At 40.2% G+C, this 27,612-nt stretch overlaps 1 protein-coding gene and 1 long non-coding RNA gene across 11 annotated transcripts in view; one reads left to right on the top strand and one right to left on the bottom strand.

Moving 5' to 3' along the window:
* Nucleotides 1–26,490, bottom strand: part of BPGM (bisphosphoglycerate mutase) — a 32,731-nt gene extending 6,241 nt beyond the window's left edge. The window contains exons 1-2 of the mRNA XM_061198066.1: nt 26,378–26,490; nt 14,937–15,598 (exon numbers count right to left, since the gene is read on the bottom strand). Coding sequence (XP_061054049.1) covers nt 14,937–15,537 — 601 coding nt within the window. The 5' untranslated portion in view covers nt 15,538–15,598; nt 26,378–26,490. The remainder of the gene's footprint in view (nt 1–14,936; nt 15,599–26,377) is intronic.
* A 203-nt stretch (nt 26,491–26,693) lies between these two features.
* The window catches only part of LOC133096472 (uncharacterized), a 117,684-nt gene continuing 116,765 nt past the window's right edge, over nt 26,694–27,612 (top strand). For 9 of the 10 annotated variants that reach the window (XR_009701785.1, XR_009701789.1, XR_009701792.1 and 6 more), the window contains exon 1: nt 26,694–26,897. This is a non-coding gene — a long non-coding RNA (uncharacterized LOC133096472). The remainder of the gene's footprint in view (nt 26,898–27,612) is intronic. The other variant, XR_009701788.1, reaches the window with a different exon arrangement.

The raw sequence follows: 27,612 nt of genomic DNA, 5'->3' as shown, positions 1-27,612 counted from the left end.
TCAACAAAAATAGAAATGTTTCCAATAAATAAAGTTGACATTCCACTTTAATGACTACTCAAGCCATTCACACAGCAGACTAATTACTTCCAAATATTTAAAATGCTTAGACTGGTTAATAATCAGTCAATGAGACTTAAGCGACTGGCTTTTTAAAATAGCAAATGAGGAAAAACCACAATGAAGCCATTACTCATTACTCAGTTTTGGCATAAGCCACATTCTTTGTCCTAAGAGAGTTAAGCAAGCAGAACTCCTAAGGCTAGAAAAATGCATCTGCATTGGATTAAACCAAACTGAATCAATACTATATTATGTAATATCGTATTACGAATTCATTAACTGGAACATCATATGAAAGTTAAAACGCATGGCCAGATATCACATCCTCTAATAATGGCTTAGATTGTTTTATACAGCATCCAAGAACGTTCTGAAGGGAAACATCTAATCCTGCATCAACCCATCTCTATCACTGCCCCTTCACCAACCCCCAACCATTGTCTTTAATTCTTGAATCTTCATGTAGGAGCGTCTGGGAGTTAACTGCCATCCATTTAAATGATTGGGATATTTTAAGTAAGAAATAATGAAAGTTTGGTGGTAAGTCAAAGGAGTAGCTCAAAGCCAAAACAGGAAGAAATTCAAACAACTTCATTTTCTGCATACAGGACTAACTTCAGAAAGTCAAATCTGCACCTTCGATAACTCCCCTGAGTCACTGTAGCAGGAACAGGAACCACAGACAGTAATTAAGATCACTGCACATATATACAGCACTCCCACTCGCCTTCTGTTAGAAGTGGCTGAGCAAATGCTCACTTCTCCCACTGGGATTATAAGGGACCATGTTTTATACATCCTTGTGTCACCCATGCTCTCAGAACAGTGCCTTATATGCTGCAAGACTTTAGTAAATGTTTGTTCTACTGTAAGGAATTCTATCATGTGTTGCTGCTAGGATCCAGAAATGATTTAGCTTTATGATCCAATATTACAACTATATGTATTATATGAATCTGCTTCTTACATACAAATAAAGGCTATTAGGAATAAAATGTTAACTAGAAACTCTAATGCCTAAAGCCTATATGTGAAAGCACTCTGAGGACTTTCTCGGAGGTACAGTACCGGCTACGTTTCAGAAGGAAATCAAAAGGGAGATGTATGCTCCTCAAAAGTAAGGACTTTGTATGTCCAATTCTAGGTGCTGTATCCCTGTACCAAGAATAGTACAGTACCTGATTTAATGGACCCTTGGCATATAGCTGAAATGAATGAATCTGAACTCTCTGAGCTTTCAAATTAAATCCAGTCCTTTACTGTTGAAGCCTTGGTTAAAGATTGTGTTTCCTTTATTACCTTATTAAGAAAAAAAGTCAAATTAAATTTGTCTTCTATATATATTTTCCTTGGTTTTCTCCAAACTGTGTGCTCAAAATCTTTGAATATCAGGAAACAGGAGGAAAGATGTTCAGGGAGACAGATCTGTTACAGGACAAGAGGAAACCCCAATTCCATAATGCTTATTTTTGAGGATGACGGAGAGAGAGGAAAACAGCTCCGATCAAATCATTCAGCTGTGAGGTTCCACCCATGCCCCGCTTCCCTTTCCCAATTGAGTTAGTCACAATCCAAATCCCACTGATGGGTGATCTGTGATAAGAGTACTGTATTCTTCTATTGCCAAAATAAGAGCTGACAGAAGAGATTCTGAATTTCATACACAGCTTACCTATTTTTAATTATAATTCTTTTAGGTTTGAATGCTATCCATGTACAACTTAAAGATTGGCTGGGGAACAATTGGAAATGGGTTATTTGAATCATGTAACATGATGACAGTATAACAGCCTCTAATTTAGAATAAGGCAGAGAGAAGAATCCATTCTACATATAATTTTATAGTTAAGTGGCCTACAACTTTTAAAAATGAAGGTTTCTATAAATCAATTATACTTATAATAAGAGAAAGCTTAGCCACACCACTAGATAAGCATTTGCTTCACAGAAGAGAGGCCTGACTGCTACTTCAGAAAATATCCCACTACAAAATGCCAAAGGTGACTGACTGGTCAGTCCCCATCCCCACAGCAAGTCCCAGCTGACCTTTCCTCCTTGAATCTCTAATTTCACCTCATCACTTCTTTGCCTTGTTATATGTGCAGCTGCACACAGTTCTTCAGGGGTCAAGTCTGTCTTGCATGCCACTCTTACTCCAAACTTGAAACTGCCTATTCCTTTCTTGAACCCAGACTAAACAATCCACTCCTGCTGGCAAGATGCAGACTACACCCAGTGCTTCAGTTCAGTACCTGGCTTCTCCTTCAATGTGGGCCGGCAGGAAACAAACAGGAAGTGACTACGCCAACCGCAGAGAAAGAAACACACGCCTGTCTGGAGCACTAAGGAACAGGGTGTTGTTAGACACTAAGCCTGGGTTAGGAGTGTTTGTGGTGGTGCTTGGTGAGAGGTGGGCCCTGCTGTAATCCGGACTTGTTAGGCAATTGTTTCTGCTGCCACAAATCAGTAAAGCAGTCCCTTAAGCAGGAATTTTCTCACTATATAATATTTCATATGTCGGTTTTAAGTCTTCTTTCTTCTGAAGGGATTAAGAACTACTATCAAGTTAAAAGTAAAGCATTCCATGGGACTACACCAAACTAAAAAGCTTTGGCACAGACAAGGAAGCTATCAACAAACCAAAAGGCAGTATTCTGAATGGGAGAAGATATTTGCAAACGATATATCCGATAAGGGGTTCATATCCAAAATATACAAGGAACTAATATACCTCAACATCAAAAAACCAAACAACCTGATTAAAAAATGTGCAGAGGACCTGAATAGACATTTTCCAAAGAGGAAATGCAGATGGCCAACAGACACATAAAAAGATGCTCAACAGTACTAATCATCAGGGAAATGCAAATTAAAACCACAATGATATATCACCTCACACCTGTCAGAACGGCTATCATCAAAAAGACAACAAATAACAACGGTTGGCAAGAATGTGCAGAAAAGGGAACCCTGTGCAATGCTGGTAGGATTGTAAATTGGTGCAGCCATTATAGAAAGCAGTATGGAGGTTCTTCAAAAAATTAAAAATAGAACTACCATATTATCTAGCAATTTCACTTCTGGATATTTATCCAAAGAAAACAAAAACACGAATTCAAAAAGATACATGGAATTCTCTGGTGGTCCACTGGTTAGGACTCTGCACTTTCACTGTCGAGGGCACGGGTTCAGTCCCTGGTCAGGGAACTAAGGTCCCACAAACCATATGGCGCAGCCAAGAAAAAAAATTTTTTTTTCAAAAAGACACACACACACCAATGTTCACTGCAGCATTATTTATAATAGCCAAGATATGGAAGCAACCTAAGTGTTCATTGATGAATGGATAAAGAAGATGTGGTGTATATATACAATAAAATATTACTCAGCCATTAAAAAAAAGAAAGCTTGCCATTTGTGATAACATGGATGGATCTAGAGGGTATTATGCTAAGTGAAATCAGAGAAAGGCAAATACCATACGATCTCACTTATATGTGGAATCTAAAAAACAAAACAAACAAACAAAATAAAATGCAAACAGTCAACAATTGCTCAAATGAAATTTAAAAAAGTGACTTAGCTACATTAAATAGCAGAGTAAAACAAAGTATTGAACAAAGTAAAAATACTGAACCATAGCTTTCCAGTGAGTTCAGAGACTTGTTCTAGTTCCTACAAGAAACACGATACATATGTAAAATGCCTAGAACTGCGTTTAGCACACAGTGTGCACTCAAAAAAGGGCCACCTGGTATAGCTATACTAGGGAGTGTCATTCACAGACCACAATGTTAGGGTAACAGCAATAATAATGTACGACTCAATTAGTTGCATGAAATTACCTTTTTATGGTTTACTTGCCAAAGATACTCTTGACTCAGCTTCTCACAACATACTATTCCAAACAGAATAGATAAACGTAAGGGCTACTTTTTAGAAAAAATTTAAAACAAAACAGCCCAGGCGGTAATTGTGTGTGGAGACTCAGTGAACTGGGTTTAGGCGGAGTTCATGACTCCAACTACTTATCGTGACCATGGCTAAGCCATCTGAGGTCTGTCTGGGTTTCATTTTCCTTCAACAGCATCTGTCTTCTTTCCCACAAATGGAAGAAGCGTCAGGCAGGACTTGACTGACTATAGGGTAAAATCATAGCACCAAATATTTGAAAAACAAAATAACATCTAAGGAACCAACAATACTCTCCACTGTTGAGGTACATACACTCTAGAGTAAATGAATAACTCTACTATACTCTTAGTCAAAGATCTTAAGGCACTTGGAGACTTCAGGGTAGACCAATTTCTTAATTAGCTATGTGACTGGGTCATCATTCTTCCTACTTCAAAGTTACAATAAAGTATTTTTAGGATAGGACAGTATGCTGTCATTGATGCTATCAGTTACCACACTCCTCCCCAGCAGAAGGTAAGATGCTTGAAGTCTGTCAAGCATTTTAAGGACAATATGGGGAAAAATTGCCCACTTCCTTGAAAGATCCTGTTTATACGGGAGAATCTTACATAAACATATCTAGAAAACATGACTAGGAATCAGATCAGTCTACAACCACATGCATTTTTACTTTTGTGATCAATGCAAAGAATTTAGCAACTTTCATATTTATAGGGAATATGCAATCTGGTCACACCCATTTCAAAGATTCATTCTTAATACAGATGAAAGCTAACTTCCTTATAACGTGACCACATAATCCTCCAAGCTGGGCACTTTTGAAAGTGAAAGGAGATGCTGTTAATAATTGCAGTGGGATAACAGGTATTAACCAGAAAATAGGGGAGTGTGTAGTCATATAAATACACTGTAAAAATAAATGGGCAATTAAGATGTTACACTTTATGACTTTTTTAACACAATAAACACATACAAACAAATAAATTAGCCAGTAATCTTTCCTATAAAACAAAAATCTATATTATCCCCTTAAAGTAAGGGAGATTCACTTAATATTTGGAGTCTTGGAAAGTCAGTATCCAAATTCAATAGGATGTTTTCTTTTAGGTTGAGAATTTGTCAAGTACCACAGGAAGCCTTCATACACGAACTCTTGAAAGTTAGACATGCGAGCAGAAGCAAGAAGAACTAAAATCTTCCAGCCTGTGGAACAAAAACCACATTCACAGAGAGATAGACAAGACGAAAAGGCAGAGGGCTATGTTCCAGATGAAGGAACAACATAAAACCCCAGAGAAACAACTAAATGAAATGGAGATAAGCAACCTTCCAGAAAAAGAATTCAGAATAACGATAGTGAGGATGATCCAGACCTCGGAAAAAGAATGGAGGCAAAGATTGAGAAGATGAAAGAAATGTTTAACAAAGATCTAGAAGAATTAAAGAACAAACAAACAGAGGTGAACAATACAATAACTGAAATGAAAAATACACTAGAAGGAATCAATAGCAGAATAACTGAGGCAGAAGAACGGATAAGTGACCTGGAAGACAGAACAGTGGAATTCACTGCTGTGGAACAGAATAAAGAAAAAAGAATGAAAAGAAATGAAGACAGCCTAAGAGACCTCTGGGACAACATTAAACGCAACAACATTCGCGTTATATGGGTCCCAGAAGGAGAAGAGAGAGAGAAAGGACCAGAGAAAATATTTGAAGAGATTATAGTCGAAAACTTCCCTAATGTGGGAAAGGAAGTAGCAACCTAAGTCAAGGAAGTGCAGAGAGTCCCATACATGATAAACCCAAGGAGAAACACGCCGAGACACATAGTAATCAAATTGGCAAAAATTAAAGACAAAGAAAAATTATTGAAAGCAGCAAGGGAAAAATGACAAATAACATACAAGGGAACTCCCATAAGGTTAAAAGCTGATTTCTCAGCAGAAACTCAACAAGCCAGAAGGGAGTGGCATGATATACTTAAAGTAATGAAAGGGAAGAACCTACAACCAAGATTACTCTACCCGGCAAGGATCTCATTCAGATTCGATGGAGAAATCAAAAGCTTTACAGACAAGCAAAAGCTAAGAGAATTCGGCACCACCAAACCAGCTCTACAACAAATGCTAAAGGAACTTCTCTAAGTGGGAAACACAAGAGAAGAAAAGGACCTACAAAAACAAACCCAAAACAATTAAGAAAATGCTCATAGGAACATACATATTGATAATTACCTTAAACGTGAATGGATTAAATGCTCCAACCAAAAGACACAGGCTTGCTGAATGGATGCAAAAAACAAGACCCATATATATGCTGTCTACAGGAGACCCACTTCAGACCTAGGGACACATACAGACTGAAAGTGAGGGGATGGAAAAAGATATTCCATGCAAATGGAAATCAAAAGAAAGCTGGAGTAGCAATACTCATATCAGATAAAATAGACTTTAAAATAAAGAATGTTACAAGAGACAAGGAAGGACACTACATAATGATCAAGGGATCAATCCAAGAAGAAGATATAACAACTATAAACATGTATGCACCCAATATAGGAGCACCTCAATACATAAGGACACTACTAACAGCTATAAAAGAGGAAATCAACAGTAACACAATAATAGTGGGGGACTTTCACACCTCACTTACACCAATGGACAGATCATCCAAAATGAAAAGAAATAAGGAAACAGAAGCTTTAAATGACACAATAGGCCAGATAGATTTAATTGATATTTATAGGACATTCCATCCAAAAACAGCAGATTACACTTTCTTCTCAAGTGTGCACGGAACATTCTTCAGGATAGATCACATCTTGGGTCACAAATCAAGCCTCAGTAAATTTAAGAAAACTGAAATCATATCAAGCATCTTTTCTGACCACAATGTTATGAGATTAGAAATCAATTACAGGGGAAAAAAATGGAAAATACACAAACACATGGAGGCTAAACAATACATCACTAAATAACCAAGAGATCACTGAAGAAATCAAAGAGGAAATCAAAAAATACCTAGAGACAAATGACAATGAAAACATGACGATTCAAAACCTATGGGATGCAGCAAAAGCAGTTCTAAGAGGGAATTTTATAGCTATACAAGCCTACCTCAAGAAACAAGAAAAATCTCAAATAAACAATCTAACCTTACACCTAAAGGAACTAGAGAAAGAAGAACAAACAAAACCCAAAGTTAGCAGAAGGAAAGAAATCATAAAGATCAGAACAGAAATAAATGAAATAGAAACAAAGAAAACAAGAGCAAAGATCAATAAAACTAAAAGCTGGTTCTTTGAGAAGATAAACAAAATTGATAAACCATTAGCCACACTCATCAAGGAAAAGAGGGAGAGGACTCAAATCAATAAAATTAGAAATAAAAAAGGAGAAGTTACAACAGACACCGCAGAAATACAAAGCATCCTAAGAGACTACTACAAGCAACTCTATGCCAATAAAATGGACAACCTGGAAGAAATGGACAAATTCTTAGAAAGGTATAACCTTCCAAGACTGAACCAGGAAGAAATAGAAAACATGAACAGACCAATCACAAGGAATGAAATTGAAACTGTGATTAAAAATATTCCAACAAACAAAAGTCCAGGGCCAGATGGCTTCACAAGTGAATTCTATCAAACATTCAGAGAAGAGCTAACACCCATCCTTCTCAAACTCTTCCAAAAAATTGCAGAGGAAGGGACACTCCCAAACTCATTCTATGAGGCCACCATCACCCTGATACCAAAACCAGACAAAGATACTACAAAAAAAGAAAATTACAGACCAATATCACTGATGAATATAGATGCAAAAATGCTCAACAAAATACTAGCAAACAGAATCCAGCAATACATTAAAAGGATCATACACCACGATCAAGTGGGATTTATCCCAGAGATGCAAGGATTCTTCAATATATGCAAATCAATCAATGTGATACACCACATTAACAAATTGAAGAATAAAAACCATATGATCATCTCAATAGATGCAGAGAAAGCTTTTGACAAAATTCAACACCCATTTATGATAAAAACTCTCCAGAAAGTGGGCATAGAGGGAACCTACTTCAACATAATAAAGGGCATATACGACAAACCCACAGCAAACATCAAAGCATATCCTCTAAGATCAGGAGCAAGACAAGGATGTCCACTCTCACCACTATTATTCAACATAGTTTTGGAAGTCCTAGCCATGGCAATCAGAGAAGAAAAAGAAATAAAAGGAATACAAATTGGAAAAGAAGAAATAAAACTGTCACTCTTTGCAGATGACAAGATACTATACATAGAGAATCCTAAAGATGCCACCAGAAAACTACTAGAGCTCATCAATGAATTTGGTAAAGTTGCAGGATACAAAATTAATGCACAGAAATCTCTTGCATTCCTATACACTAATGATGAAAACTCTGAAAGAGAAATTAAGGAAACACTCCCATTTACCACTGCAACAAAAAGAATAAAATACCTAGGAATAAACCTACCTAGGGAGAAAGAAGACCTGTACGCAGAAAACTATAAGACACTGATGAAAGAAATTAAAGATGATACCAACAGATGGAGAGATATACCATGTTCTTAGATTGGAAGAATCAATATTGTGAAAATGACTATACTACCCAAAGCAATCTACAGATTCAATGCAATCACTATCAAATTACCAATGGCATTTTTTACAGAACTAGAACAAAAAGTCTTAAAATTTGTATGGGGACTCAAAAGACCCCGAATAGCCAAAGCAGTCTTGAGGGAAAAAAACGGAGCTGGAGGAATCAGACTCCCTGACTTCAGACTATACTACAAAGCTACAGTAATCAAGACAATATGGTATTGGCACAAAAACAGAAACATAGATCAATGGAACAGGATAGAAAGCCCAGAGATAAACTCATGCACCTATGGTCAACTAATCTATGACAAAGGAGGCAAGGATATACAATGGAGAAAAGACAGTCTCTTCAATAAGTGGTGCTGGGAAAACTGGACAGCTACATGTAAAAGAATGAAATTAGAACACTCCCTAACATCATACACAAAAATTAACTCAAAATGGATTAGAGACCTAAATGTAAGACCAGGCACTATAAAACTCTTAGAGGAAAACATAGGAAGAACACTCTTTGACATAAATCACAGCAAGAGATTTTTTGATCCACCTCCTAGAGTAATGGAAATAAAAACAAAAATAAACAAATGGGACCTAATGAAACTTCAAAGCTTTTGCACAGCAAAGGAAACCATAAACACGACGAAAAGACAACCCTCAGAATGGGAGAAAATATTTGCAAATGAATCATCGGACAAAGGATTAATCTCCAAAATATATAAACAGCTCATGCAGCTCAATATTAAAAAAAACAAACAACCCAATCCAGAAATGGGCAGAAGACCTAAATAGACATTTCTCCAAAGAAGACATACAGATGGCCAAGAAGCACATGAAAAGCTGCTCAACATCACTAATTATTAGGGAAATGCAAATCAAAACTACAATGAGGTATCACCTCACACCAGTTAGAATGGGCATCATCAGAAAATCTACAAACAACAAATGCTGGAAAGGGTGTGGAGAAAAGGGAACCCTCCTGTACTGTTGGTGGGAATGTAAACTGATACAGCCACTATGGAGAACAGTATGGAGGTTCCTTAAAGAACTCAAAATAGAATTACCATATGACCCAGCAATCCCACTACTGGGCATATACCCAGAGAAAAGCATAATTCAAAAAGACACATGCACCCCAATGTTCAGTGCAGCACTATTTACAATAGACAGGTCATGGAAGCAACCTAAATGCCCATCGACAGACGAATGGATACAGAAGATGTGGTACATATATACAATGGAATATTACTCAGCCATTAAAAGGAACGAAACTGGATCATTTGTTGAGCCGTGGATGGATCTAGAGACTGTCATACAGAGTGAAGTAAGTCAGAAAGAGAGAAACAAGTATTGTATATTAACGCATATATGTGGAACCTAGAAAAATGGTACAGATGAACCGGTTTGCAGGGCAGAAATAGAGACACAGATGTAGAGAACAAACGTATGGACACCAAGGGGGGAAAGCGGTGGGGGGTGGCGGTGGTGGTGTGCTGAATTGGGAGATTGGGATTAACATGTATACACTGATGTGTGTAAAATGGATGACTAATAAGAAAAACAATAAATAAAAAATAAACATTAAAAAAAGAAAAAGTTAGACATGCAAGAGAAGAGGACAGATGTTAGTATTCTTATTCCAGTGAGCATATACATCTACAATAAATTTTAAAAGGGCTGAAATCTCACTAAATTAACAGAAATAATGGGAGAAATAACATACACTATTTCTTCTGATCTTTGGGAAAGTGACTTATGCTTAATTCTTAGAGCTGTGACATAGAATAGTTGGATCTTATTTTTCAGTACACACTGCAAGAGAATTCTATTAGTGGAGATTGGCCTTTAGAGGACCCCTAAAACAAAAGATGACAACTAATGTATGATGTGATCCTAAAATCTAGTCCAGTCTATTTCAGGCACATGAAGTAATTCTTCCATGTGAGGCATGGAAGTTACTACAGGGAATCTTAGCAACATCAAAGAATTTGATGAATCTTAACAACAGTACCACCAGGGGGTACTATAGGCCAAAAGGGAACAAAGTTGTTCTCCTCCCCAGGATGGCTGAGTTGAGACTACAAACCACTCTTATGTCTTCCTATGGACACACCGCAATCCTCACTCCACTTCGTTTGCTTCCCCAGCTATTGGCTTGTGCCTAGTGGTATATTCTGGCTTTTCTGCCCGTTTTTTTTTCCTGAATGTCCGCCATCCTCCCTGGCCACCAGCCCTACCATTTCTATTCCCTGTCTCCCTCCCATTCACTTCCCTTCTCCTCTCCTTCAGGCATCTGCCAGCCTCACACCTTTCTCTACACATACTTCCTACTCTTCATACAATTTACCTCTTCCAGTATGAACACCACTGTTTTAAATCAATTATCCCCCAAATAAAAACATTTTCTATATAGCCTATTTATAGTGATAGGGATAGGAGTTATAATTTAAGGTTGCTTCTATTTCATTAATCTCTGAAAGTTAATTTAGTTCTGTACATCCAAATTAAAAAAAAAAAAAAAAAAAAAAAAGACCTTCAGAAGAAAAGTTAAATGAAGCCTGAGGACAAATGCCTGCTTATTTCTCAGTAATCCCTGTAAATACATTTCTGCCCCAGTGGTCAAAGCTGTGTTTTAATTCTTTTCTTTATTCTATACTCCACATCCATGCATATCTCCTTTGTTATCTGTCACTTCCACGTATTTGCCCTAAACTATTGCTTTCTAGGCCAATGTCAAATCCTTTCATCTTTAAATCTCATTGGTTAAATTAGTTTGCAGCTTTAATGAGATAATTCACATACCATACAATTCACCCACTTAATGTATACAATGGCTTTTAGCATATTCAGAGTTGTACAACCATCACCACAATCAACTTTAGAACATTTTCGCCACCCCAATGAGAAACCCTGCACATATTAACAGTCACTCTTCAATCCACCCTCTTCCCCTCCACACCAGTCCTAGGAAACAAATCATCTATTTTCTGTCTATATAGATTTGCATATTCTGGAGATTTTATACAAATATAATCCTACAATACGTGATCCTTTGTGACTGGCTTCTTTCTTTCTTTCTTTTTTTTAAACAGGGCAGACTTTTTTTTTTCTTTTTTTAATAAATTTATTTACTTATTTATTTATTTTTGGTTGCATTGCGTCCTCGTTGCTGTGCGCGGGGCTTTCTCTAGTTGCGGCGAGCGGGGGCTACTCTTCGTTACAGTGTGCGGGCTTCTCATTGTGGTGGCTTCTCTTGTTGTGGAGCATGGGCTCTAGGTGTGCGGGCTTCAGTAGTTGTGGCTCGTGGGCTCTAGAGCTCAGGCTCAGCAGTTGTGGCGCACAGGCTTAAGTGCTCCACAGCATGTGGGATCTTCCCTGACCAGGGAGCGAACCCGTGTCCCCTGCATTGGCAGGCAGATTCTTAACCACTGCGCTACCAGAGAAGTCCTGGCTTCTTTCATGTAATCATGATTTCAAGATTCATCCATGTTATAGCATGTGTCAGTACTTCATTTTTTTTAAATGCAGAATGATATTTAATTGTATGGACATACCGCATTTAACTTATCTAATCACTTGTTGATGGGCATTTGGGTTGCTTCCACATTGTGGCTATTGTGAGTAATACTGCTTTGAAGGTTTGTATACAAGTTTTTGTGTGGACATATGTTTTCACTTCTCTTAGGTATTGTTATGAGTTGAACTGCATTCCCCCCAAAAAGATATACTGAAGTTAACCTCCAGTACCTCAGAACGTGACCTTTCTTGGAAACAGGTCTTTAGAGAGGTCATCAAGTTAAAATGAGGTCATTGGGGTAGGCCCTAGTCCAATATTATTGGTGTCCTTATAAATGGGAAAATTTGGACAAGAAGAAGAGACACACAGTGTCACCAAGTGAAGACGGAGGGTTGCACTGATGCATCTACAAACCAAGGAACGTTACAGATTTCTGGACTTCCCTCGAAGTCCAGTGGTTAAGCACGGTCCAGTGGTTCTACTGCAGGGGGCACAGGTTCGATCGCCAGTCAGGGAACTAAGATCCCACATGCTGCACAGCGCGGCCAAAAAAAAAAAAACATTTCTAGCAAACACCAGAAACTACAAGAGGCAAGAAAGGATTCTCTCCTAGAGTCATTAGAGAGAGCAGGACCCTGCCAATACTTCGATTTAGGAATTCCAGCTCCCAGAACTGTGAGACAATTATTATCTGTTTTTCTAAGCCACCCAGTTTTGGGTACTTTGTTACAGTAGCACTAGGAAATGAATACAGGTATGTACCTAGGAGTGGACCTGCTGGCTCATATGGTACCTCTATGTGTCACCGTCAAGGAGCTGCCAGATTGTTTTCCCAAGCAGCTATACCATTTGGTTGTTTTTCAATAAACTATTAATGGTTTCAAAACCTCCCTCAAATATAGACAGTCAGCTTTTCTATGTGTTACCTTGCCCTCGACAGGTAATCTTCCCTGCATCCCTACAATGGTGGCAGTCTTCTTCACCACCATTTGTTAAACCTTCCTATTTCTTTCAAAAATAACAGTAACAAATGGTTAAGTTACCAACACACTAATGGAAGGGGATATCTAGAATACGCTATGGTCGGGGCTGCAGAATAATCTTAGTGCTCTAAACCTGAAGATGGGTAAATGGTGCTAACCAGCAGGAAACTGTCTTTAAAAGGAGGATTTCCTAGCTGAGATGGGGAAGAAAAGAGGATCCTGAAGGAGATGATGGCCTTTTCTTAAGGGAAGGGAATCTGGCCACAAAGAGATCTAAGTCCCATCTCTGGAAAAAAGGACTTGGCATGGAGAGAGAGAATACATCTTCTGGCAGAAACTTTGAAATTCTGAATTTCAGTTTGTTGTTGTCCTAAGAGGAGCTTCAACTCTTCTTCAAACAATAAAGTACTATAATAAATCCAGTAATGATGAAGTTATATATAGATATTTAATCAAATACATGACTATTCTGAACAAGGAAGAATAATACCCTTTATATAGTTGAGTAAATAAGATATATACACATACACAAACAGATCAAGTGCCATGTCTGGCCAATGATGTTTTAAATAGCCAATAAAGCCTGTTAGATTTTAGATCTCTGCACAATGAATGGAGGTCAGGTATATGAGTAATGACTTGGCTCTTGGCCATGTTATAAAAATTAGGGGGGAAAAAAACACATGCTAAAAGGTTTACATTAAAATCTTATAAAGATCAGTTCATTTTGTTAACAATAACCTATCTTCACTTATTTCATGTGCAAGGTCAACTTTTTCATTTTTCACAGCCTCGTATAGAACAGTAAAGCAGGATGAAGAGGGAATGTTGGAGAAATGCATTCTAATGCCAGTGAGCTGACTGCTGACAGTGACGATAGACAGGAAAACACCAGACAGAGCAGATCACTCAAAATGCACAACCGTCCGCGATTATTTAGTGAAAGGGAGAGAGTGGAGGGAGAAACCCCCTGAAGGTGTCACTGTGCAATCACTGGTGCCCAAAACTGGTGAGCTCAAGTCCTCAGAGGAGTTCATTTAGTTCATGTCACTTAAGAGGAAGGTAACAACACAGTGCTTTCTAGAACATAACATCAAGGAGTTAAAAAATAAAATTAAGGCTACTAATTATCTCCAATAAGCCATCCTTTTATTTTCCTTCTCCTGAACTTTCTCCCAGTCGATGACTAAGCCTGGTCTGGAAAGAGAAGACTGGAACAAAACAATTATTCAGGAAACCTAGGCCTGAAAACACAGCAATGATTGTTTAAAGTTGGAAGAACGGGAGCAAAACTGAAGTCTATATGATTTTACTTATCTTGAAAGACTCAAAAGAAAAAAAAATTTACCTTGCATACCATTTCTACAAAAATTTCTTCCCTCCCTAGCCTCCTCTTACCTTGTTACAACAAAAGCCACAGAATCTTTTAGATCAGTGGTTCTCAAGCACTTGGAGAAGCCCAAGCATCAGTATCAGCAGCACCTGAAAATTCCTTAGAAATGCAAATTACTGGGCCACACCCCAGGCCTACAGACTGAGAAACTACAAGGGTGCGGCCAGAAACCAGTGGTGGTCCCAGCGCTCCCTCCCTCCAGGTGATTCTGATGCTTGCTGACGTTAGAGAATCACTGCTTCAGATAACACGAATGTAAAAGGCCCAGGATTTTTTGACTGACAGAACAAAAGGTTCCTGAAAAGACTGAAAGGACAAAAGGTAATAGGGAAGGAAAGTCTATTACGGAAACTGTGCATTATTAGCTTAGAAACCAGTTCCTTTCTAGATTAAGGCCCACTAGCAACCTTCAGTAAGTAGTAGCATAAAGATGGTACCTTCCAGATGTTTCAGGAGTGCCCGGCTGCTATTTCCATGAGCAGATATCAGAATGGTTTTACCACTTAATACTTCAGGAGCAATCCTTTCATTCCAATAAGGAAGGAGTCTCTCCAGAACATCCTTTAAGCTCTCGGATCGTGGCAGCTGATCCAAAGGAATGTCGCACACTTTATATCTCCGGTCGTTGTAGATTTCGTGGTAGTAAGGATGGGACTCCTCTATGGGCGGTGGGGTCACACTGTAGCTCCTTCTCCACAGCCTCACTTGTTCCTCGCCGTGATTCAAAGCCATTTGCTCCCTGTTGAGACTGATCAAGGCTCCATAGTGACGCTCATTGAGACGCCAGGAGCTTTCCACGGGAACCCACTCCTGCCCCAGCTCTTCCAGGATCAGCCAGGCTGTGTGGATGGATCGGTTCAGGATGGATGTGAACACAAGATCAAACTCAAAGTTTAGCGCTTTGAGTTGCTTCCCACAGTTCCGAGCTTCTTCCATTCCTTCACTGTTAAGTTTCTGATCCACCCAGCTACAAAAACGGTTCTCTTTATTCCAAGCACCCTCTCCATGTCTTAACATAATCAGTTTGTACTTGGACATACTGATGGCTGAGCTTCTCTAGTGCTTTCCAATGGGCCAGTGTTCAGTGACAGCAATACGTCTAGAAAGAGAAGAAACAAAAAGTATAAGTTATATTCTTCATTCAAGTAACTACCTTGGGGTGGAAGCACAACTTTTCAACAGCCAGTTTCTAAAACACACTGGAATGATTCCTTGAACAGTTCTGACATCAGACATCCGGCAACTCATACATACTATGGCACATACAGGCAGAGTCTACAGATAATTAATTACAGGGAACCTAGTTAGTTGACAAATCTTCTGATGGCTGCGTAGTAAGTTAATTGTATGGCATAAAACAACAGAACACTTCATTCTATTGGCATGCTACATTTCCACCAGATAAAAAGGCAGTTTCTGCTTACAGAAGACAGGATTTAATAGAATGAGTTGTAGGTGTCTAAAAGCATGACTTGTAGTTGGGAACTCCCAGGTCTGAGAAGCTGACTCGAGATTGAAGGCACCCTTCTCATTTTGTTTTCCCTCTGGTGGAGAAATAATTTACCATTCTTGTCTTATTATTGAAGTTATTAAACATGTTAATTCAATAAACCACCACATTCATCTGGTATGTAAATCATTGATTGGTGGCAACTAGTTCTTCAATGCCACAGGCTACACCACATACAAGAAAATCTAAGGTTCAACATTTAAACATTAAAATGATTTAAATCAACATTATCACCCAATATGGTACTCACCTAAATAATCTTTCACCTGCCTCAAGATAGAGTTTTGGGCAGGAATAAATCGGATGCAAAACAAGCTATCAAGTTAAGCAGCTGAGAGATGCTGCCTGTAGAAACAGATTACCAGGAGCAGGTTTGTAGGAGTGAGAGGAAGCACACTGATAAGGAGGCCTCCCTCTCCTTCTCCCAACCCTTCAGCTGTCCTACACATGCCAGCCACATCTCAGCAGGCGAAGACTCTAGTAAAGTGGGACAGGCAACCCTTAAGTGTTTCTGAACTTCCTAAGTGAAGCTGCCGGCCCAAAGATCTGCTGGGCCCACTCTGTCCCCTGGAGAATCTTCGGGCTGGCTGCATCAGCCTGCCTCGCTCTCCTTGCAGTGGACAGATCTACACTGACAAACGCTGCTCAGTTTACTTGCCCAGCACTTTCCACCACCAGCCCAGCACTTTCCACACTGGAGAGTAGAGATTATATGAACATCAGGGCCTGGTCTTCTGCCATTCTTGGCAACTTCTATTAACTGGAGATTTTCTGTCCCACTTAAACTGTGATTCACCCACAGTTATATAACAATCAATGACAAAGTTAATTGGAATCTAGATCTAATTTCTTCCTTTCTTTAGTAATTCCTAGAGATTCTCAAGGGGGAAAATGTCTTTAAAACAAAGCTTCCAATTTCAGTGGAGGGCCAACAGAGGACCCAAGGGAGGAAGCAGATTGAGGTGATTTGCAAGTGGTTGAAAGGCTACAATGGCTAGGTTTATGACTTCCCTTTCTCATCAGGCATCAATAAAATTTGATGCTTTATTTAGTGCATGTGGAGTGGGGAAGCATCAGGTCACTGGAAGAACCTGGGCTAAGGACTCAGGTGAAGGTACCTTGCAGAGCTAAGACTTTCCAGAGGGAAAGCAATGTCTCTATTCTCAGCCCAGATGGGCATCGGGTGGCAGAAGAACAGAGAATGGGATGAAAGACAACTGGGCAGTGTTTGGCTAGGTGATTACCAGTGCCCGGAAGAGGAATAATCATGAAACTAATGAAGCTCAAGCTTCAGGGCCCCTCACTTGAACAAACTCCTTCTAAGGCACTGGGAGAGACCAAATAATGAATTCACATGGATGAGAATGTGTGTGTGTGTGTGTGTGTGTGTGTGTGTGTGTGTGTGTGTGTGTTTAATCAGCAAAAGAAAGACACTTTTGTATTGCTTTTTTTTTTTAAAGGGCCCACCCCAATCCACTAAGTACTAGAAGTTTCAGGCCCATCAAAAACTGGATCCACGCCCATGCAACATTTACTGTTTTGTTTTTGGTGGTGGTTGAGGAGGGGGATGGAGAAAAGAGAAGCTATCAATTGTTCTCTACCTCAGCCCTTACTGTGTCTTGTCAAACAAGAAGCTCCTTAGGCTGATGAAGCTACTTTCCCTTCAAAGGAAGAAGGTGTGATGGACAAATATTATAGGCAGAGGCACTTCTCCATCATCTTTTGATTATAAACTATATGGAGGGAACAAAAAAAATGTAGCAATAATATCATGAACACTGAGGCAACTATCACCAAGCTCTGCAGTATTTTAATCTGCTCTATTTGCTTACTTTAAGAAATAAAACAATTTCTGTTTCTTCCCCTCAAAATATATATATTGGAGCAGAGAAATAGTGCTACAGCCACAAGGACTCTACAAATACACACCTGCGCCTTACTCCGGTGTACAGAGGGCGAATACAGGATAAGGTACCAAACTGGAGCATCTACCTCAGGTCAACAGGAAGTCCCTTCCCTCTCTCCTCCTTGCTATCAACTGATCTTTGCCATTTAATTAACTACTGATTATTCACAAAGGAGCTGTTGAGGTTTACAGTTTGCATTCTTTACGATTTAATCATTGTGGGAGCTGGTATGTCAAGTGTCAACAAACACAACACTGTAGTCAGTTTCATTTAAAGTTTCAGGCAGATCTGTGAGGAGCAGTGCTGCGGGGCTGCAAGGTGGCAGGAAAAGTGCTGAACTGCAGGGAACACACGCGCTTCTCTGATGGACGCAACTCGTGTGCCCGGACAAAGCATTTGTATAATCTGGTCTCGCTGAGCTAAGGGTACCATTCTAGAACTTTTCTGGAGAACAAGGAGAAGCTGGGGCTGCTGAAAACAAAGACTGGAGAGAACGCAAGACTCAGACCAGAGAGAACCTGTGGATTCTGTTTTGTTTTTAGGGTAAATAAATGTCTTTTTTTTTAATGTGATCATTTCAGCTCTTAGAAGCTCAAATGAAAAATGAAGGGAGTAGCTGCTACGTAGCTCCAGCCCATTTCTCTGTGACTAACATATGATCTATATAAAATTCTCAATGAGGTATTTTACTTTCTTTTTTTCTTAGTAAGTCTTTGAAACCTGATGTGTATTTTATACTTAAAGCACATCTCAATTTGGACTAACCACATTTCAAGGGCTCCACAGCCACACATGACCAGTGGCTACTGTACTGACTGGTGTAGCTTTAGCGCTTAGCTTAAATGTTATTTCCTCTAGGCTAGTCGTCCTCAAACTTTAATGTGCATCAGAATCACCAAGAGAACTGGTTCAAACAGGCTGCTGGGCCCCACTTCCAGAGCCTGAATGAGGAGGTCTGGGGTGGGCCTGAGAATCTGTATTTCTAACAAGCTTCCAGGTGATGCTGAGGCTGCTGGTCTGAGGACAATGCTTTTAGAGCCTCTGCAGACTTCTCTGCCCTTCTTTCCCACCCACTGGGAAGCGGTGAGGTGCCTCCACAGCCCCCTGCTTTAGGACACTGGGTGCCGTTGTGATGGGTCACTTGTGACAAATCACTTGTTCCACGTCTGTGTGCCCTGTTAGACTGTAAGCTGCATCAAGGTTGGTCTGACTCACTGCCCCATCTCTAGAACCCAGCATGACACCTGACACATACTAGGTACTTAGTAGGTGTGTTGGCTGAATCAAAGTTAGGCAAAAAGGATTAGCTTGTGCCAATAAGGCTAAGGCCTGACATTTTTAGGGGTAACTACCAAAGCAAAAACAGTCAGGCCCGAGACGTTAGGAGGCTTTAACTCAAGAATTCCAATGTATTTGATGGCAAAGGCAGAGCCAAGAATAATCATCCATTATATTTTTCTTTTGTTACAGTTTAGTATGTTCATGAACGGCCATAATAATCTCCACAGAGAAAAGAAAGACACTGATTGACTTGTCCAAAAACACACAGCCACTAAATGGAATTGGAGCTGCGATCCAGGTCTGTGCCTCTGACACCCGCACTCTTTCTACCTCACCACGGAAGATTTGTGAGTCTGGGTGTGAGCATCTAGGCTCACTAGGCGTTCCTTCACAGGAGCATCTCCAATCACAGCTTGTCTCCCCAACCCAGGCAGACATTTCATGAAATGCACACAAACAAGGTGAGTATAAAGGAGGGCTCGGCGTATGACTGCTCTTGAGAAGAACCTCAAATCACAAGGTCAAGTCAGGCAATAGTCACCCCCAACTTATAATAAGGTGCCACGCTAAGAATTAAAAACTATCCTTTTTAAAAATCAAGCTTTGTTTTTTTTGTGTTGCTTTTGGTAAAGCTCACCACGCTGGAGTTGGTTCTTAAAGGTCCTCATTTATCCGTTGGCAAGGGTTACTGGCACTTGAATTAAGCACTAATTTTAGTCAATGATTTACTTCATACTCCCAAAGGGCCACACGGGTCACTAAATTACCATACCCCAGGGTTCCTTCCTTTTTAAAGTATGGTGTGGCTCAAAGAAAAAATTTTACTAAACAAAACATATCTTTTACATGACTCTGCATCTCATCTTCCTGCCGCTTCCTCTTGGCTGTTTTTCCCTTCCTTCTGGCCATTACTTTTTTAGTCCTCTGACACCTAACTTATACCTTGCCCACTCTACTGAAATGCTCTCTCAAAAGACTGCTGATTAGTTACTTCTTACTAAGTGAAGACCATCTTCACGCAGGACTCACACTGCTTTGACCCCTCTGAAGCTGACTACTTCTATCAAGGGAAGAAAAAATCTTCTAAGATTTTGGTGCTGCATTTCTCCCAGCTCTTCTATTGTTACGTCCCGGTGTTGAATCTATATTTTCTTTTTTTTTTTTTAATTTAATTTAATTTATTTATTTTTTTATACAGCCGGGTTTTTTTTTTTAATTAATTAATTAATTTATTTATTTATTTTTGGCTGCATTGGGTCTTCGTTGCTGCACACGGGCTTTTCTCTAGTTGGGGCGAGCGGGGGCTACTCTTTGTTGTGGTGCACAGGCTTCTCATTGCGATGGCTTCTCCTGTTGTGGAGCACGGGCTCTAGGCGCACGGGCCTCAGTAGTTGTGGCTCACGGGCTCCAGGGCGCAGGCTCAGTAGTTGTGGTGCACGGGCCTAGGTTGCTCCACGGCATGTGGGATCTTCCCAGACCAGGGCTCAAACCCATGTCTCCTGCATTGGCAGGTGGATTCCCAACACTGCGCCATCAGGGAAGCCCTAGCAGGCTCTTATTAGTTGTCTATTTTATACATATTAGTGTATATATGTCAATCCCAATCTCCCAGTTCATCCCACCAACACCACCACCACCCCGCCCAGCCCCACCACTTTCCCCACTTGGTGTCCATACGTTTGTTCTCTACATCTGTGTCTCTATTTCTGCCTTGCAAACCGGTTCATCTGTACCATTTTTCTAGATTCCACATATATGCGTTAATATACGATATTTTTTTTTCTCTTTCTTACTGAATCTGTATTTTCTGCCCGCCAGCAACAGTACTATGACGATGAAGACAGCATATGACACCATAGCCGCTACCTTTCTCAGAGTGCTCACCGTGTGCTTGGGACTATTTAAATCCTCAACCACCATTGTGCGGAGAAGTTACTATGATTACTCTAGTTTTACAGATGCAGAAACCTAAGAGGTGAGGTTAACTTGCCCAAGATGACAAAGATTGTACTGGCAGAACTGGATTTCAATCTCAGGCAGGCTGGACCCCAAAGCCTATACATATGCCTTGAACCACTCTGCTCCACCGCCATATTGGCACCCAAGGCTCTGTCCTCAGTCCTTGGAAACCCAACTTTTCTCACTACTTAAATTACGTTAAAATGGATGATTTATACATTGACATTCCCAAATACTCATCAGTCTACCATGTCTGGTCAATTAACTCATTCTTCAAACTGTTACAAACTCCATTTGAACATGGCATAATGCTAGGCCTGTGAGGAATATAGAATCCAACATGAATGATGTCTCCAAGCGACTAATGGGGAAAAGGATACGTGTGTGTATCACTAAAGCAGAAAGTAAACCACAACATGAGAAACCAGTTCCTGTATAAGGGAGATGGGAAAGGAGAGATTTTTTTTCTTGAATAATGCTTCATGGACATGGCACTATTTAAGCTGGATTTGAAAAGATGTTTAAGATTCAGATTTATAGAAAAAAGAAAAGGAATTCCAGGATGATTAAGATTCAGATTTATAGAAAAAAGAAAAGGAATTCCAGCCTAAGGGAACAGTGAGTAGAGGGCAAGGGAATGGGTGTTTATGGAGAAATGGTGAGCCATTCAAACTGGTTTGCCTAGAACAGTCTTGCTTTAGGCCTGTTTCCCCAACATACTTATTATAGGGCCCCTTTCACACTTGAAGGTCCCATCTGGAAAATTGTATGATCACCTTAAACTAAGTATAGGGTATAACAAGGAAGTAGGAGGAGACTAGTCTAGAAAGATAAGGCTGAATAGTGGCCCCAAAAAGGGCCTTGTGCCAAAGAACGCAGGTTCTTCTGTAAGTACTGGGACATCATTAAAGGGTTAATAATGTGTATTTTAGGAGGATCAGGCAGCACCTACAAGTAAGAGAGATGGGAAAACCAGGGATTTGAATACTTGTGAGGCTTTTGCAACCATTCTGGTAACATTTAACGAAGACCTGGACAAGCATAATGGCTGTTGAAAAGGGATAAAGGCGATGATGTGAAAAACACTCCAGCTTAGCTCAGGTGGGGGCAACTTTTTCTGTAAAAGGCCAAAGAGTAAATTTTTTAGGCTTTGTGGGCTATGTGGTCTCTGTTACAATTACTCAATTCTGCTGAAAGCAGCCATAAACAATGCATGTATGAACAAATAAGGCTGTGTTCCAATAAACATACTGGAAACTTTTTTTGTCTTTTACATATGGACAAAGAAATTAGAATCTCATATAATTTTCATGCATGTGAAATACTGTTATACTTTGATTTATTTCAACCATTAAAATCCATTCATAGTTTGTGGGCTGTACAAAAACAGGTAGTGGGCCAGAAGGCCTTAGTTTGCCAAACCCTGGCCTAGCTGGGATTACTCAGATCTACTAATCACATCAGCATTTTGAACCTTTAAGCATCCTGTCATGGGATAATCCCAACATTATTAAATCACCTGCTTTCAGTCTTGACCAGAACTCCAAGTGCCTTGAATAATGGAATCCCATTCGTAACTGTTTTTATCCCTCACAGAAGACAGTACTGAGCACATTTAAATCAGTCTGAGTAGTTTATTTTGCTTCATCGAATTATTTAATAATGGGTTCAAGATAGAACAAGAGGGAAAAAGTTATTCATCTTGTTAACCAACTTCAAAAATATAATCTGTCATTTTGACATGCATTACTTTTATTAGACATCTTTATAAATGCTTCACACTTCAGGTGAATGTATACCTGCTCAGGAATGGGTGCTATGGAATTGCCTTGGCAAAAGAGAAACAAACAGGCGATTCGAAGAAAACACAATTTGCAGGTGACTCATATTTTCAAAGACCTTTTGAAATATATACACATATATGCATTTTTCCCCACCTAAATTGGCTACAGGGTAAAAAATATCCTTTCCATAAATGTCACCGTAAAATCGAGTTATGTTTCAAGATTAGCATCCTTTTGGCAAGGTAGGGATGGAGAGGGTGGGTAGGCAGGTAGGAGACTGGTACACATCAGGCCATTGCATTTACTGAGGTTACTTCTACAATACTTCCAGAATCTCTAGGCAGTATCAACAAACGTAGCTAATAATCTTGCTGCTGCCTCCTACACCTGCTCCTCATTAAACCATATAATTTCACGTACCTCTCCCTCACCCACCATAACTGAGTCTCATCCTCTCTCCCAAACCAATGCTCCTGGGACAGTGCTTCCTCCTTCCCTCAGGTGTTTGAAAAGTAATAATGTCTAATACTCTAGTATGGCAACTCATGAACAGGTGGGGAAAATTATAGGATAAAGTCCAGTCTAAACACTTAGTTTGTTTTCTGTTTCCAAAATTGAGTAAGAAACGTGATCAATGATATAATGTTGAAGTAATATAAAATAAGGCATGCAGAGCCAGAGTTGCTTTGAGCCAAAGCTTACCCTTAAATATTAAATATTCAAATCCTACCCTAGACCACTTGGATGTTTTCCCTGGTCCAAATCCTCACTACATACCTTTGAACAACTCTTAACCTCCACTGCATTAGGGATCTAACTCTATAAAGATAGGCTGGCTAGATTTGAGGATAGGAAAAAGAGAGGTTAACCGTGTTTCTGATAGATTAAAAAGGAACAGTTCTTAAGGGAAATGAAATCTGGAGCTCAGTTCCTTAGGGTCTTAAAATATGCCTTTCTCCAAGCCCAGCTCAATACGAAAAGTTCAAACATGACTATATCCAAAAGTACCTATTGTTCTATCATCTATTACTTTTCCTAAAGCTTTATGGTAACGTTTCCATTTGTATTTGCATTATAAGAACAACTCTTTACCAGGAGCAAACGCTATTACTTACAGGTGTTTTCCAGACACTATTACCCTGTCATTCTCCAACTTTATACCTATTAACCACTTGTTACAAAGGTAACAAACCATAGCAGGTAGACCCCTCTTCACAGGAAAGGGACACACATGTGTAATGACATATGTGTGTGCCTGGGGCATGTGGCCTGTTCCAGCCTGCGTGGCATCACCGATGTGCACAACACCCACTCATGACACCTCCTTCCTATCTAATTACTATTCTCAAGGGGCTATGAAGACTAAATGAGATTATGGTGAAGCGGTCTACCAAAGAGTGTGAGGTATTCTGGGTTGAATGGAGCAGACTTTGACTAACACATGAAGACTGACACAGACCTCAGGCCCTTGAGAGTGATCCTGCCTTGCTGATGGTATGAGCAGAAGCAAAAGCTGGGAATAAAGCAAAATGAGGGTGGCGGTAAGGAGAAAAGGTTAAATTAGACAGTGGAGGTAGGAATGCAATCAAATGTTGTGTGTTTCAGGAAAGAGGCGTTGACAGTAAGATACAGTCCTAGAAGCATACCAAATACTAAGCAATGTTCTACAATCCAAATGCTTCAGGGAAGTGGCTAACATTTATTTTACATTTTATAAACTATATTTTATCCATATTTGTGGCCAAGTTTCAGTTAAAGAGTTTTGTTATTAAGTGATACTTTTAGTCCTATTTCCCCATATAAATATCCCTTCACACCAGATTTCACTCCAAGGATGTTCAAGTGACCTAACAGTTCAGACACTGGCGTGTCCTCTGTGGTCTAGGCACCAGACACACAAAGATGAAGGCACAGCTGAATTTAGATGTCATTACTTAAAATGAAATGTGCCACTTAATTTCAACCAACCATAGAAGGCAAAAGAGGAAGAGAGACTGAAAGATCTACCCGGACACCAACAGTGGTTGCCTCTGAGTGATGGAATAAAGGATAACATTTTCTGCCACATTATACTTCTGTACAATGTTCATTCTGGACAGCGGCCAAATTTTCTACAATGATCCACTTGGTTTGGTTTAAATATGGACACAAAAGAACAGGTACTACCCTTGTAGCTGGGAACTTTTATTTGCTAACAGACTGGTTAGGAATTTACTGCAATGAGATTTTGCTGATGTACTTGTGGTGGAAAACGTCTAAGGATCTTTAGTTTAAAACAGACTTTGAACACAGGCATGGACCTTGGAAATAATCCAATGCGACTTCCACTTTTTAAAGATGAGAAAATTAAGAGCCAGAGAACTGAAATGATTTAAGATCACACAAATAGCTTCAAGACTAAAACCCAGGTGTCGTGACTGCCAACTCAGAGCTTCTTCCACGACACCATTTGTTTGAATTATGCTTCTCTCAACCCCACCACAATTGAGTAGCATCTGTGGTGTGTGAGGTGCTACAGGAACACAAAGATGGATCAAACCTAGTCCCCTGGCTTCAGGGAAGACAGTTTTAAAATAAAAGACAAAACGGCATGTGTTCTGCTTTCATTATAGAAAACCCTAGTAGCTACTGGTGAAAGATAGCATTTGATTTTTTTCCCCAAAAGTGTGCATTCAGTCAGTTAACATTCTGGTACCACTCACAAGCTATAAAGCCTCCATAATTTGGAAGGGAGGTGGTAGGGGAATGAGAGTTATAATAAGCTAACTAACAACCAATTATCCTTAAAACGTTAACTGTGAACTTCACTTCCATTACACATTTCTATTGTCCTTCTCCAGTAATACGGCCCCCATCCCTTCGAAAGGAGAAGAAATACTTACTTTTTCATTTGTAGTGGTTCGAAGAACCTCTGATTTAGCTCCAGACTAGAACTCTCCATGAAACCATTGCAGATATTCACCTTTCTCCTTTCATGACGTTCAAGTTTTTTCTATCTACTGAGACTTTTAGGGCCAGGTCTGCCATGGCCCTCAATATAGTGGCACAGCCCTGAAAACACACCGAGCTCCCTTCCAGTAGGAGCCGTACTATTGACGGGGCTCTGTCACCCCGTGCCTCAGACGTCCAGGGGAGTTGAGTTCATCACTCCCTTCAACCCCTGTTTATTCTTGCCGTCAAGGTGCCTGCACCAAGCGGAATTCTCCTTTCGGCTGTCAGACCAGAGAGGCTTATTCTGACAAAGGGACAGCTCAGCGGGACCTGGGGGATAAGTGAGGGTCGGAGCTTGAGGGGTCGACGCGCGAGTGCCAGACTCCCATCAAAGACTGAACCCGGGGAGGAAAGGAACTGGCCCTCCTGCACGCCAAAATAAACCACCACATCATTGAGAAATGGAAACGTTCGCAACAGCAATATTCCAAAACAAAACCACTCACCTGCAGAAAGACCACCAGCAGCAGCCGCTCCTCGGAACCGCCGAGCAGCCAGTGCCTCCCAAGACTCATCACTGCTGCCGGCATCGACTCTCTTTTCTAGCCCCGGAGCCAGAAGGGGCAGGCCCTATGGCTCTGACTATTGGAGGGTCAAGCTGTCACTCATTCACAGCCCCACCCTACTCCCAGGAACAGGTCGAGGGCTTTTCCGTTTTTCAAATCCCCGGCGTAGAAAGTAAGGCTCTGAATGGCTCGTTGAGGAGACGAGCACACTTCCGGACCAGTGAGGAGCTAGCTTTGACGCTAGCGGGCGGGCTTCTGCCTAGGGAAGTAGAAAAACAAAGCCGGGAGCGTCGCCACGGCAATTGGAAAACTTCAGGAGCTCTTAAGCGGTCGAGGTGCTAGAAAGTGTTTGGCGTCGTGAAGGAAATACCTGCCAACGTAGAGAAGGGTCGACGGGATCTTGGAATTGATGAGGTGATGCCTTCCTTTACTCTTGGGAAACTGCAGTCTGCGGATGAAGGTGGGCACTCCTCGCGGAGGAAAGCTCCTGCTTTCCTCTTGGTTTTAAGTCCTAAACGGTGATTAAAGCAAAAGCCTTTAAAGTGCCCGATTTATGGGCAGTAACTCGTCCTCACTCTCTCCTAGTGTTGATACTTTTATAGGGATTTCCCCCTAGGCAATCCCCTGACATTATTTTGGTTGGGGGAAGAACAGTGAACATGGAAGGCACTAAAAGCTTATAGGACAGACGAAGAGAGGATGGAGTGATATGAGAATGATAAATTGGGGGGCCACAGTTACTGAACAAGAGAAATCTATGAAAATACTCGAAGCTCGGCACAGGGCCTTGTAAGCTTCTTCAAGTAGGATTGAACTACCACACAAGCCTTTGAAGCATAAAGTGTCAGAACCTTTGGGTGGGGGTGAAAATAGTAAGGATTGGTTTGTTTGCCTGACCACATGGGTGGGAAATTCTGCTTCTTGATTTCTAAAAGCTGTCCTACCTAGTGTTTAGTATCCTCTTTTGAGTTTTTCCTATTTCATCCTCATAACAAGTCCAGTAGATACGTGATGGCCAAGCAGGTCCTCAGAATAATTAAACATAAATTTGAAAAGCTAATTTCCACGTTTTAAACCCTGTGACACATTATGTATTGAATTCGTTAAGATGTAAGCATTGGTAGTTAGTTCTGTATCTCCTTTATCCTTCTTAGAGCATAACAATTCCTCCTAGG

Source organism: Eubalaena glacialis, chromosome 8, assembly GCF_028564815.1.
Source record: "Eubalaena glacialis isolate mEubGla1 chromosome 8, mEubGla1.1.hap2.+ XY, whole genome shotgun sequence".
NCBI classification, from domain to species: domain Eukaryota; kingdom Metazoa; phylum Chordata; class Mammalia; order Artiodactyla; family Balaenidae; genus Eubalaena; species Eubalaena glacialis.
The sequence above is the reverse complement of the archived record's forward strand: the minus strand, read 5'-3'. Positions and strand labels throughout refer to the sequence as shown.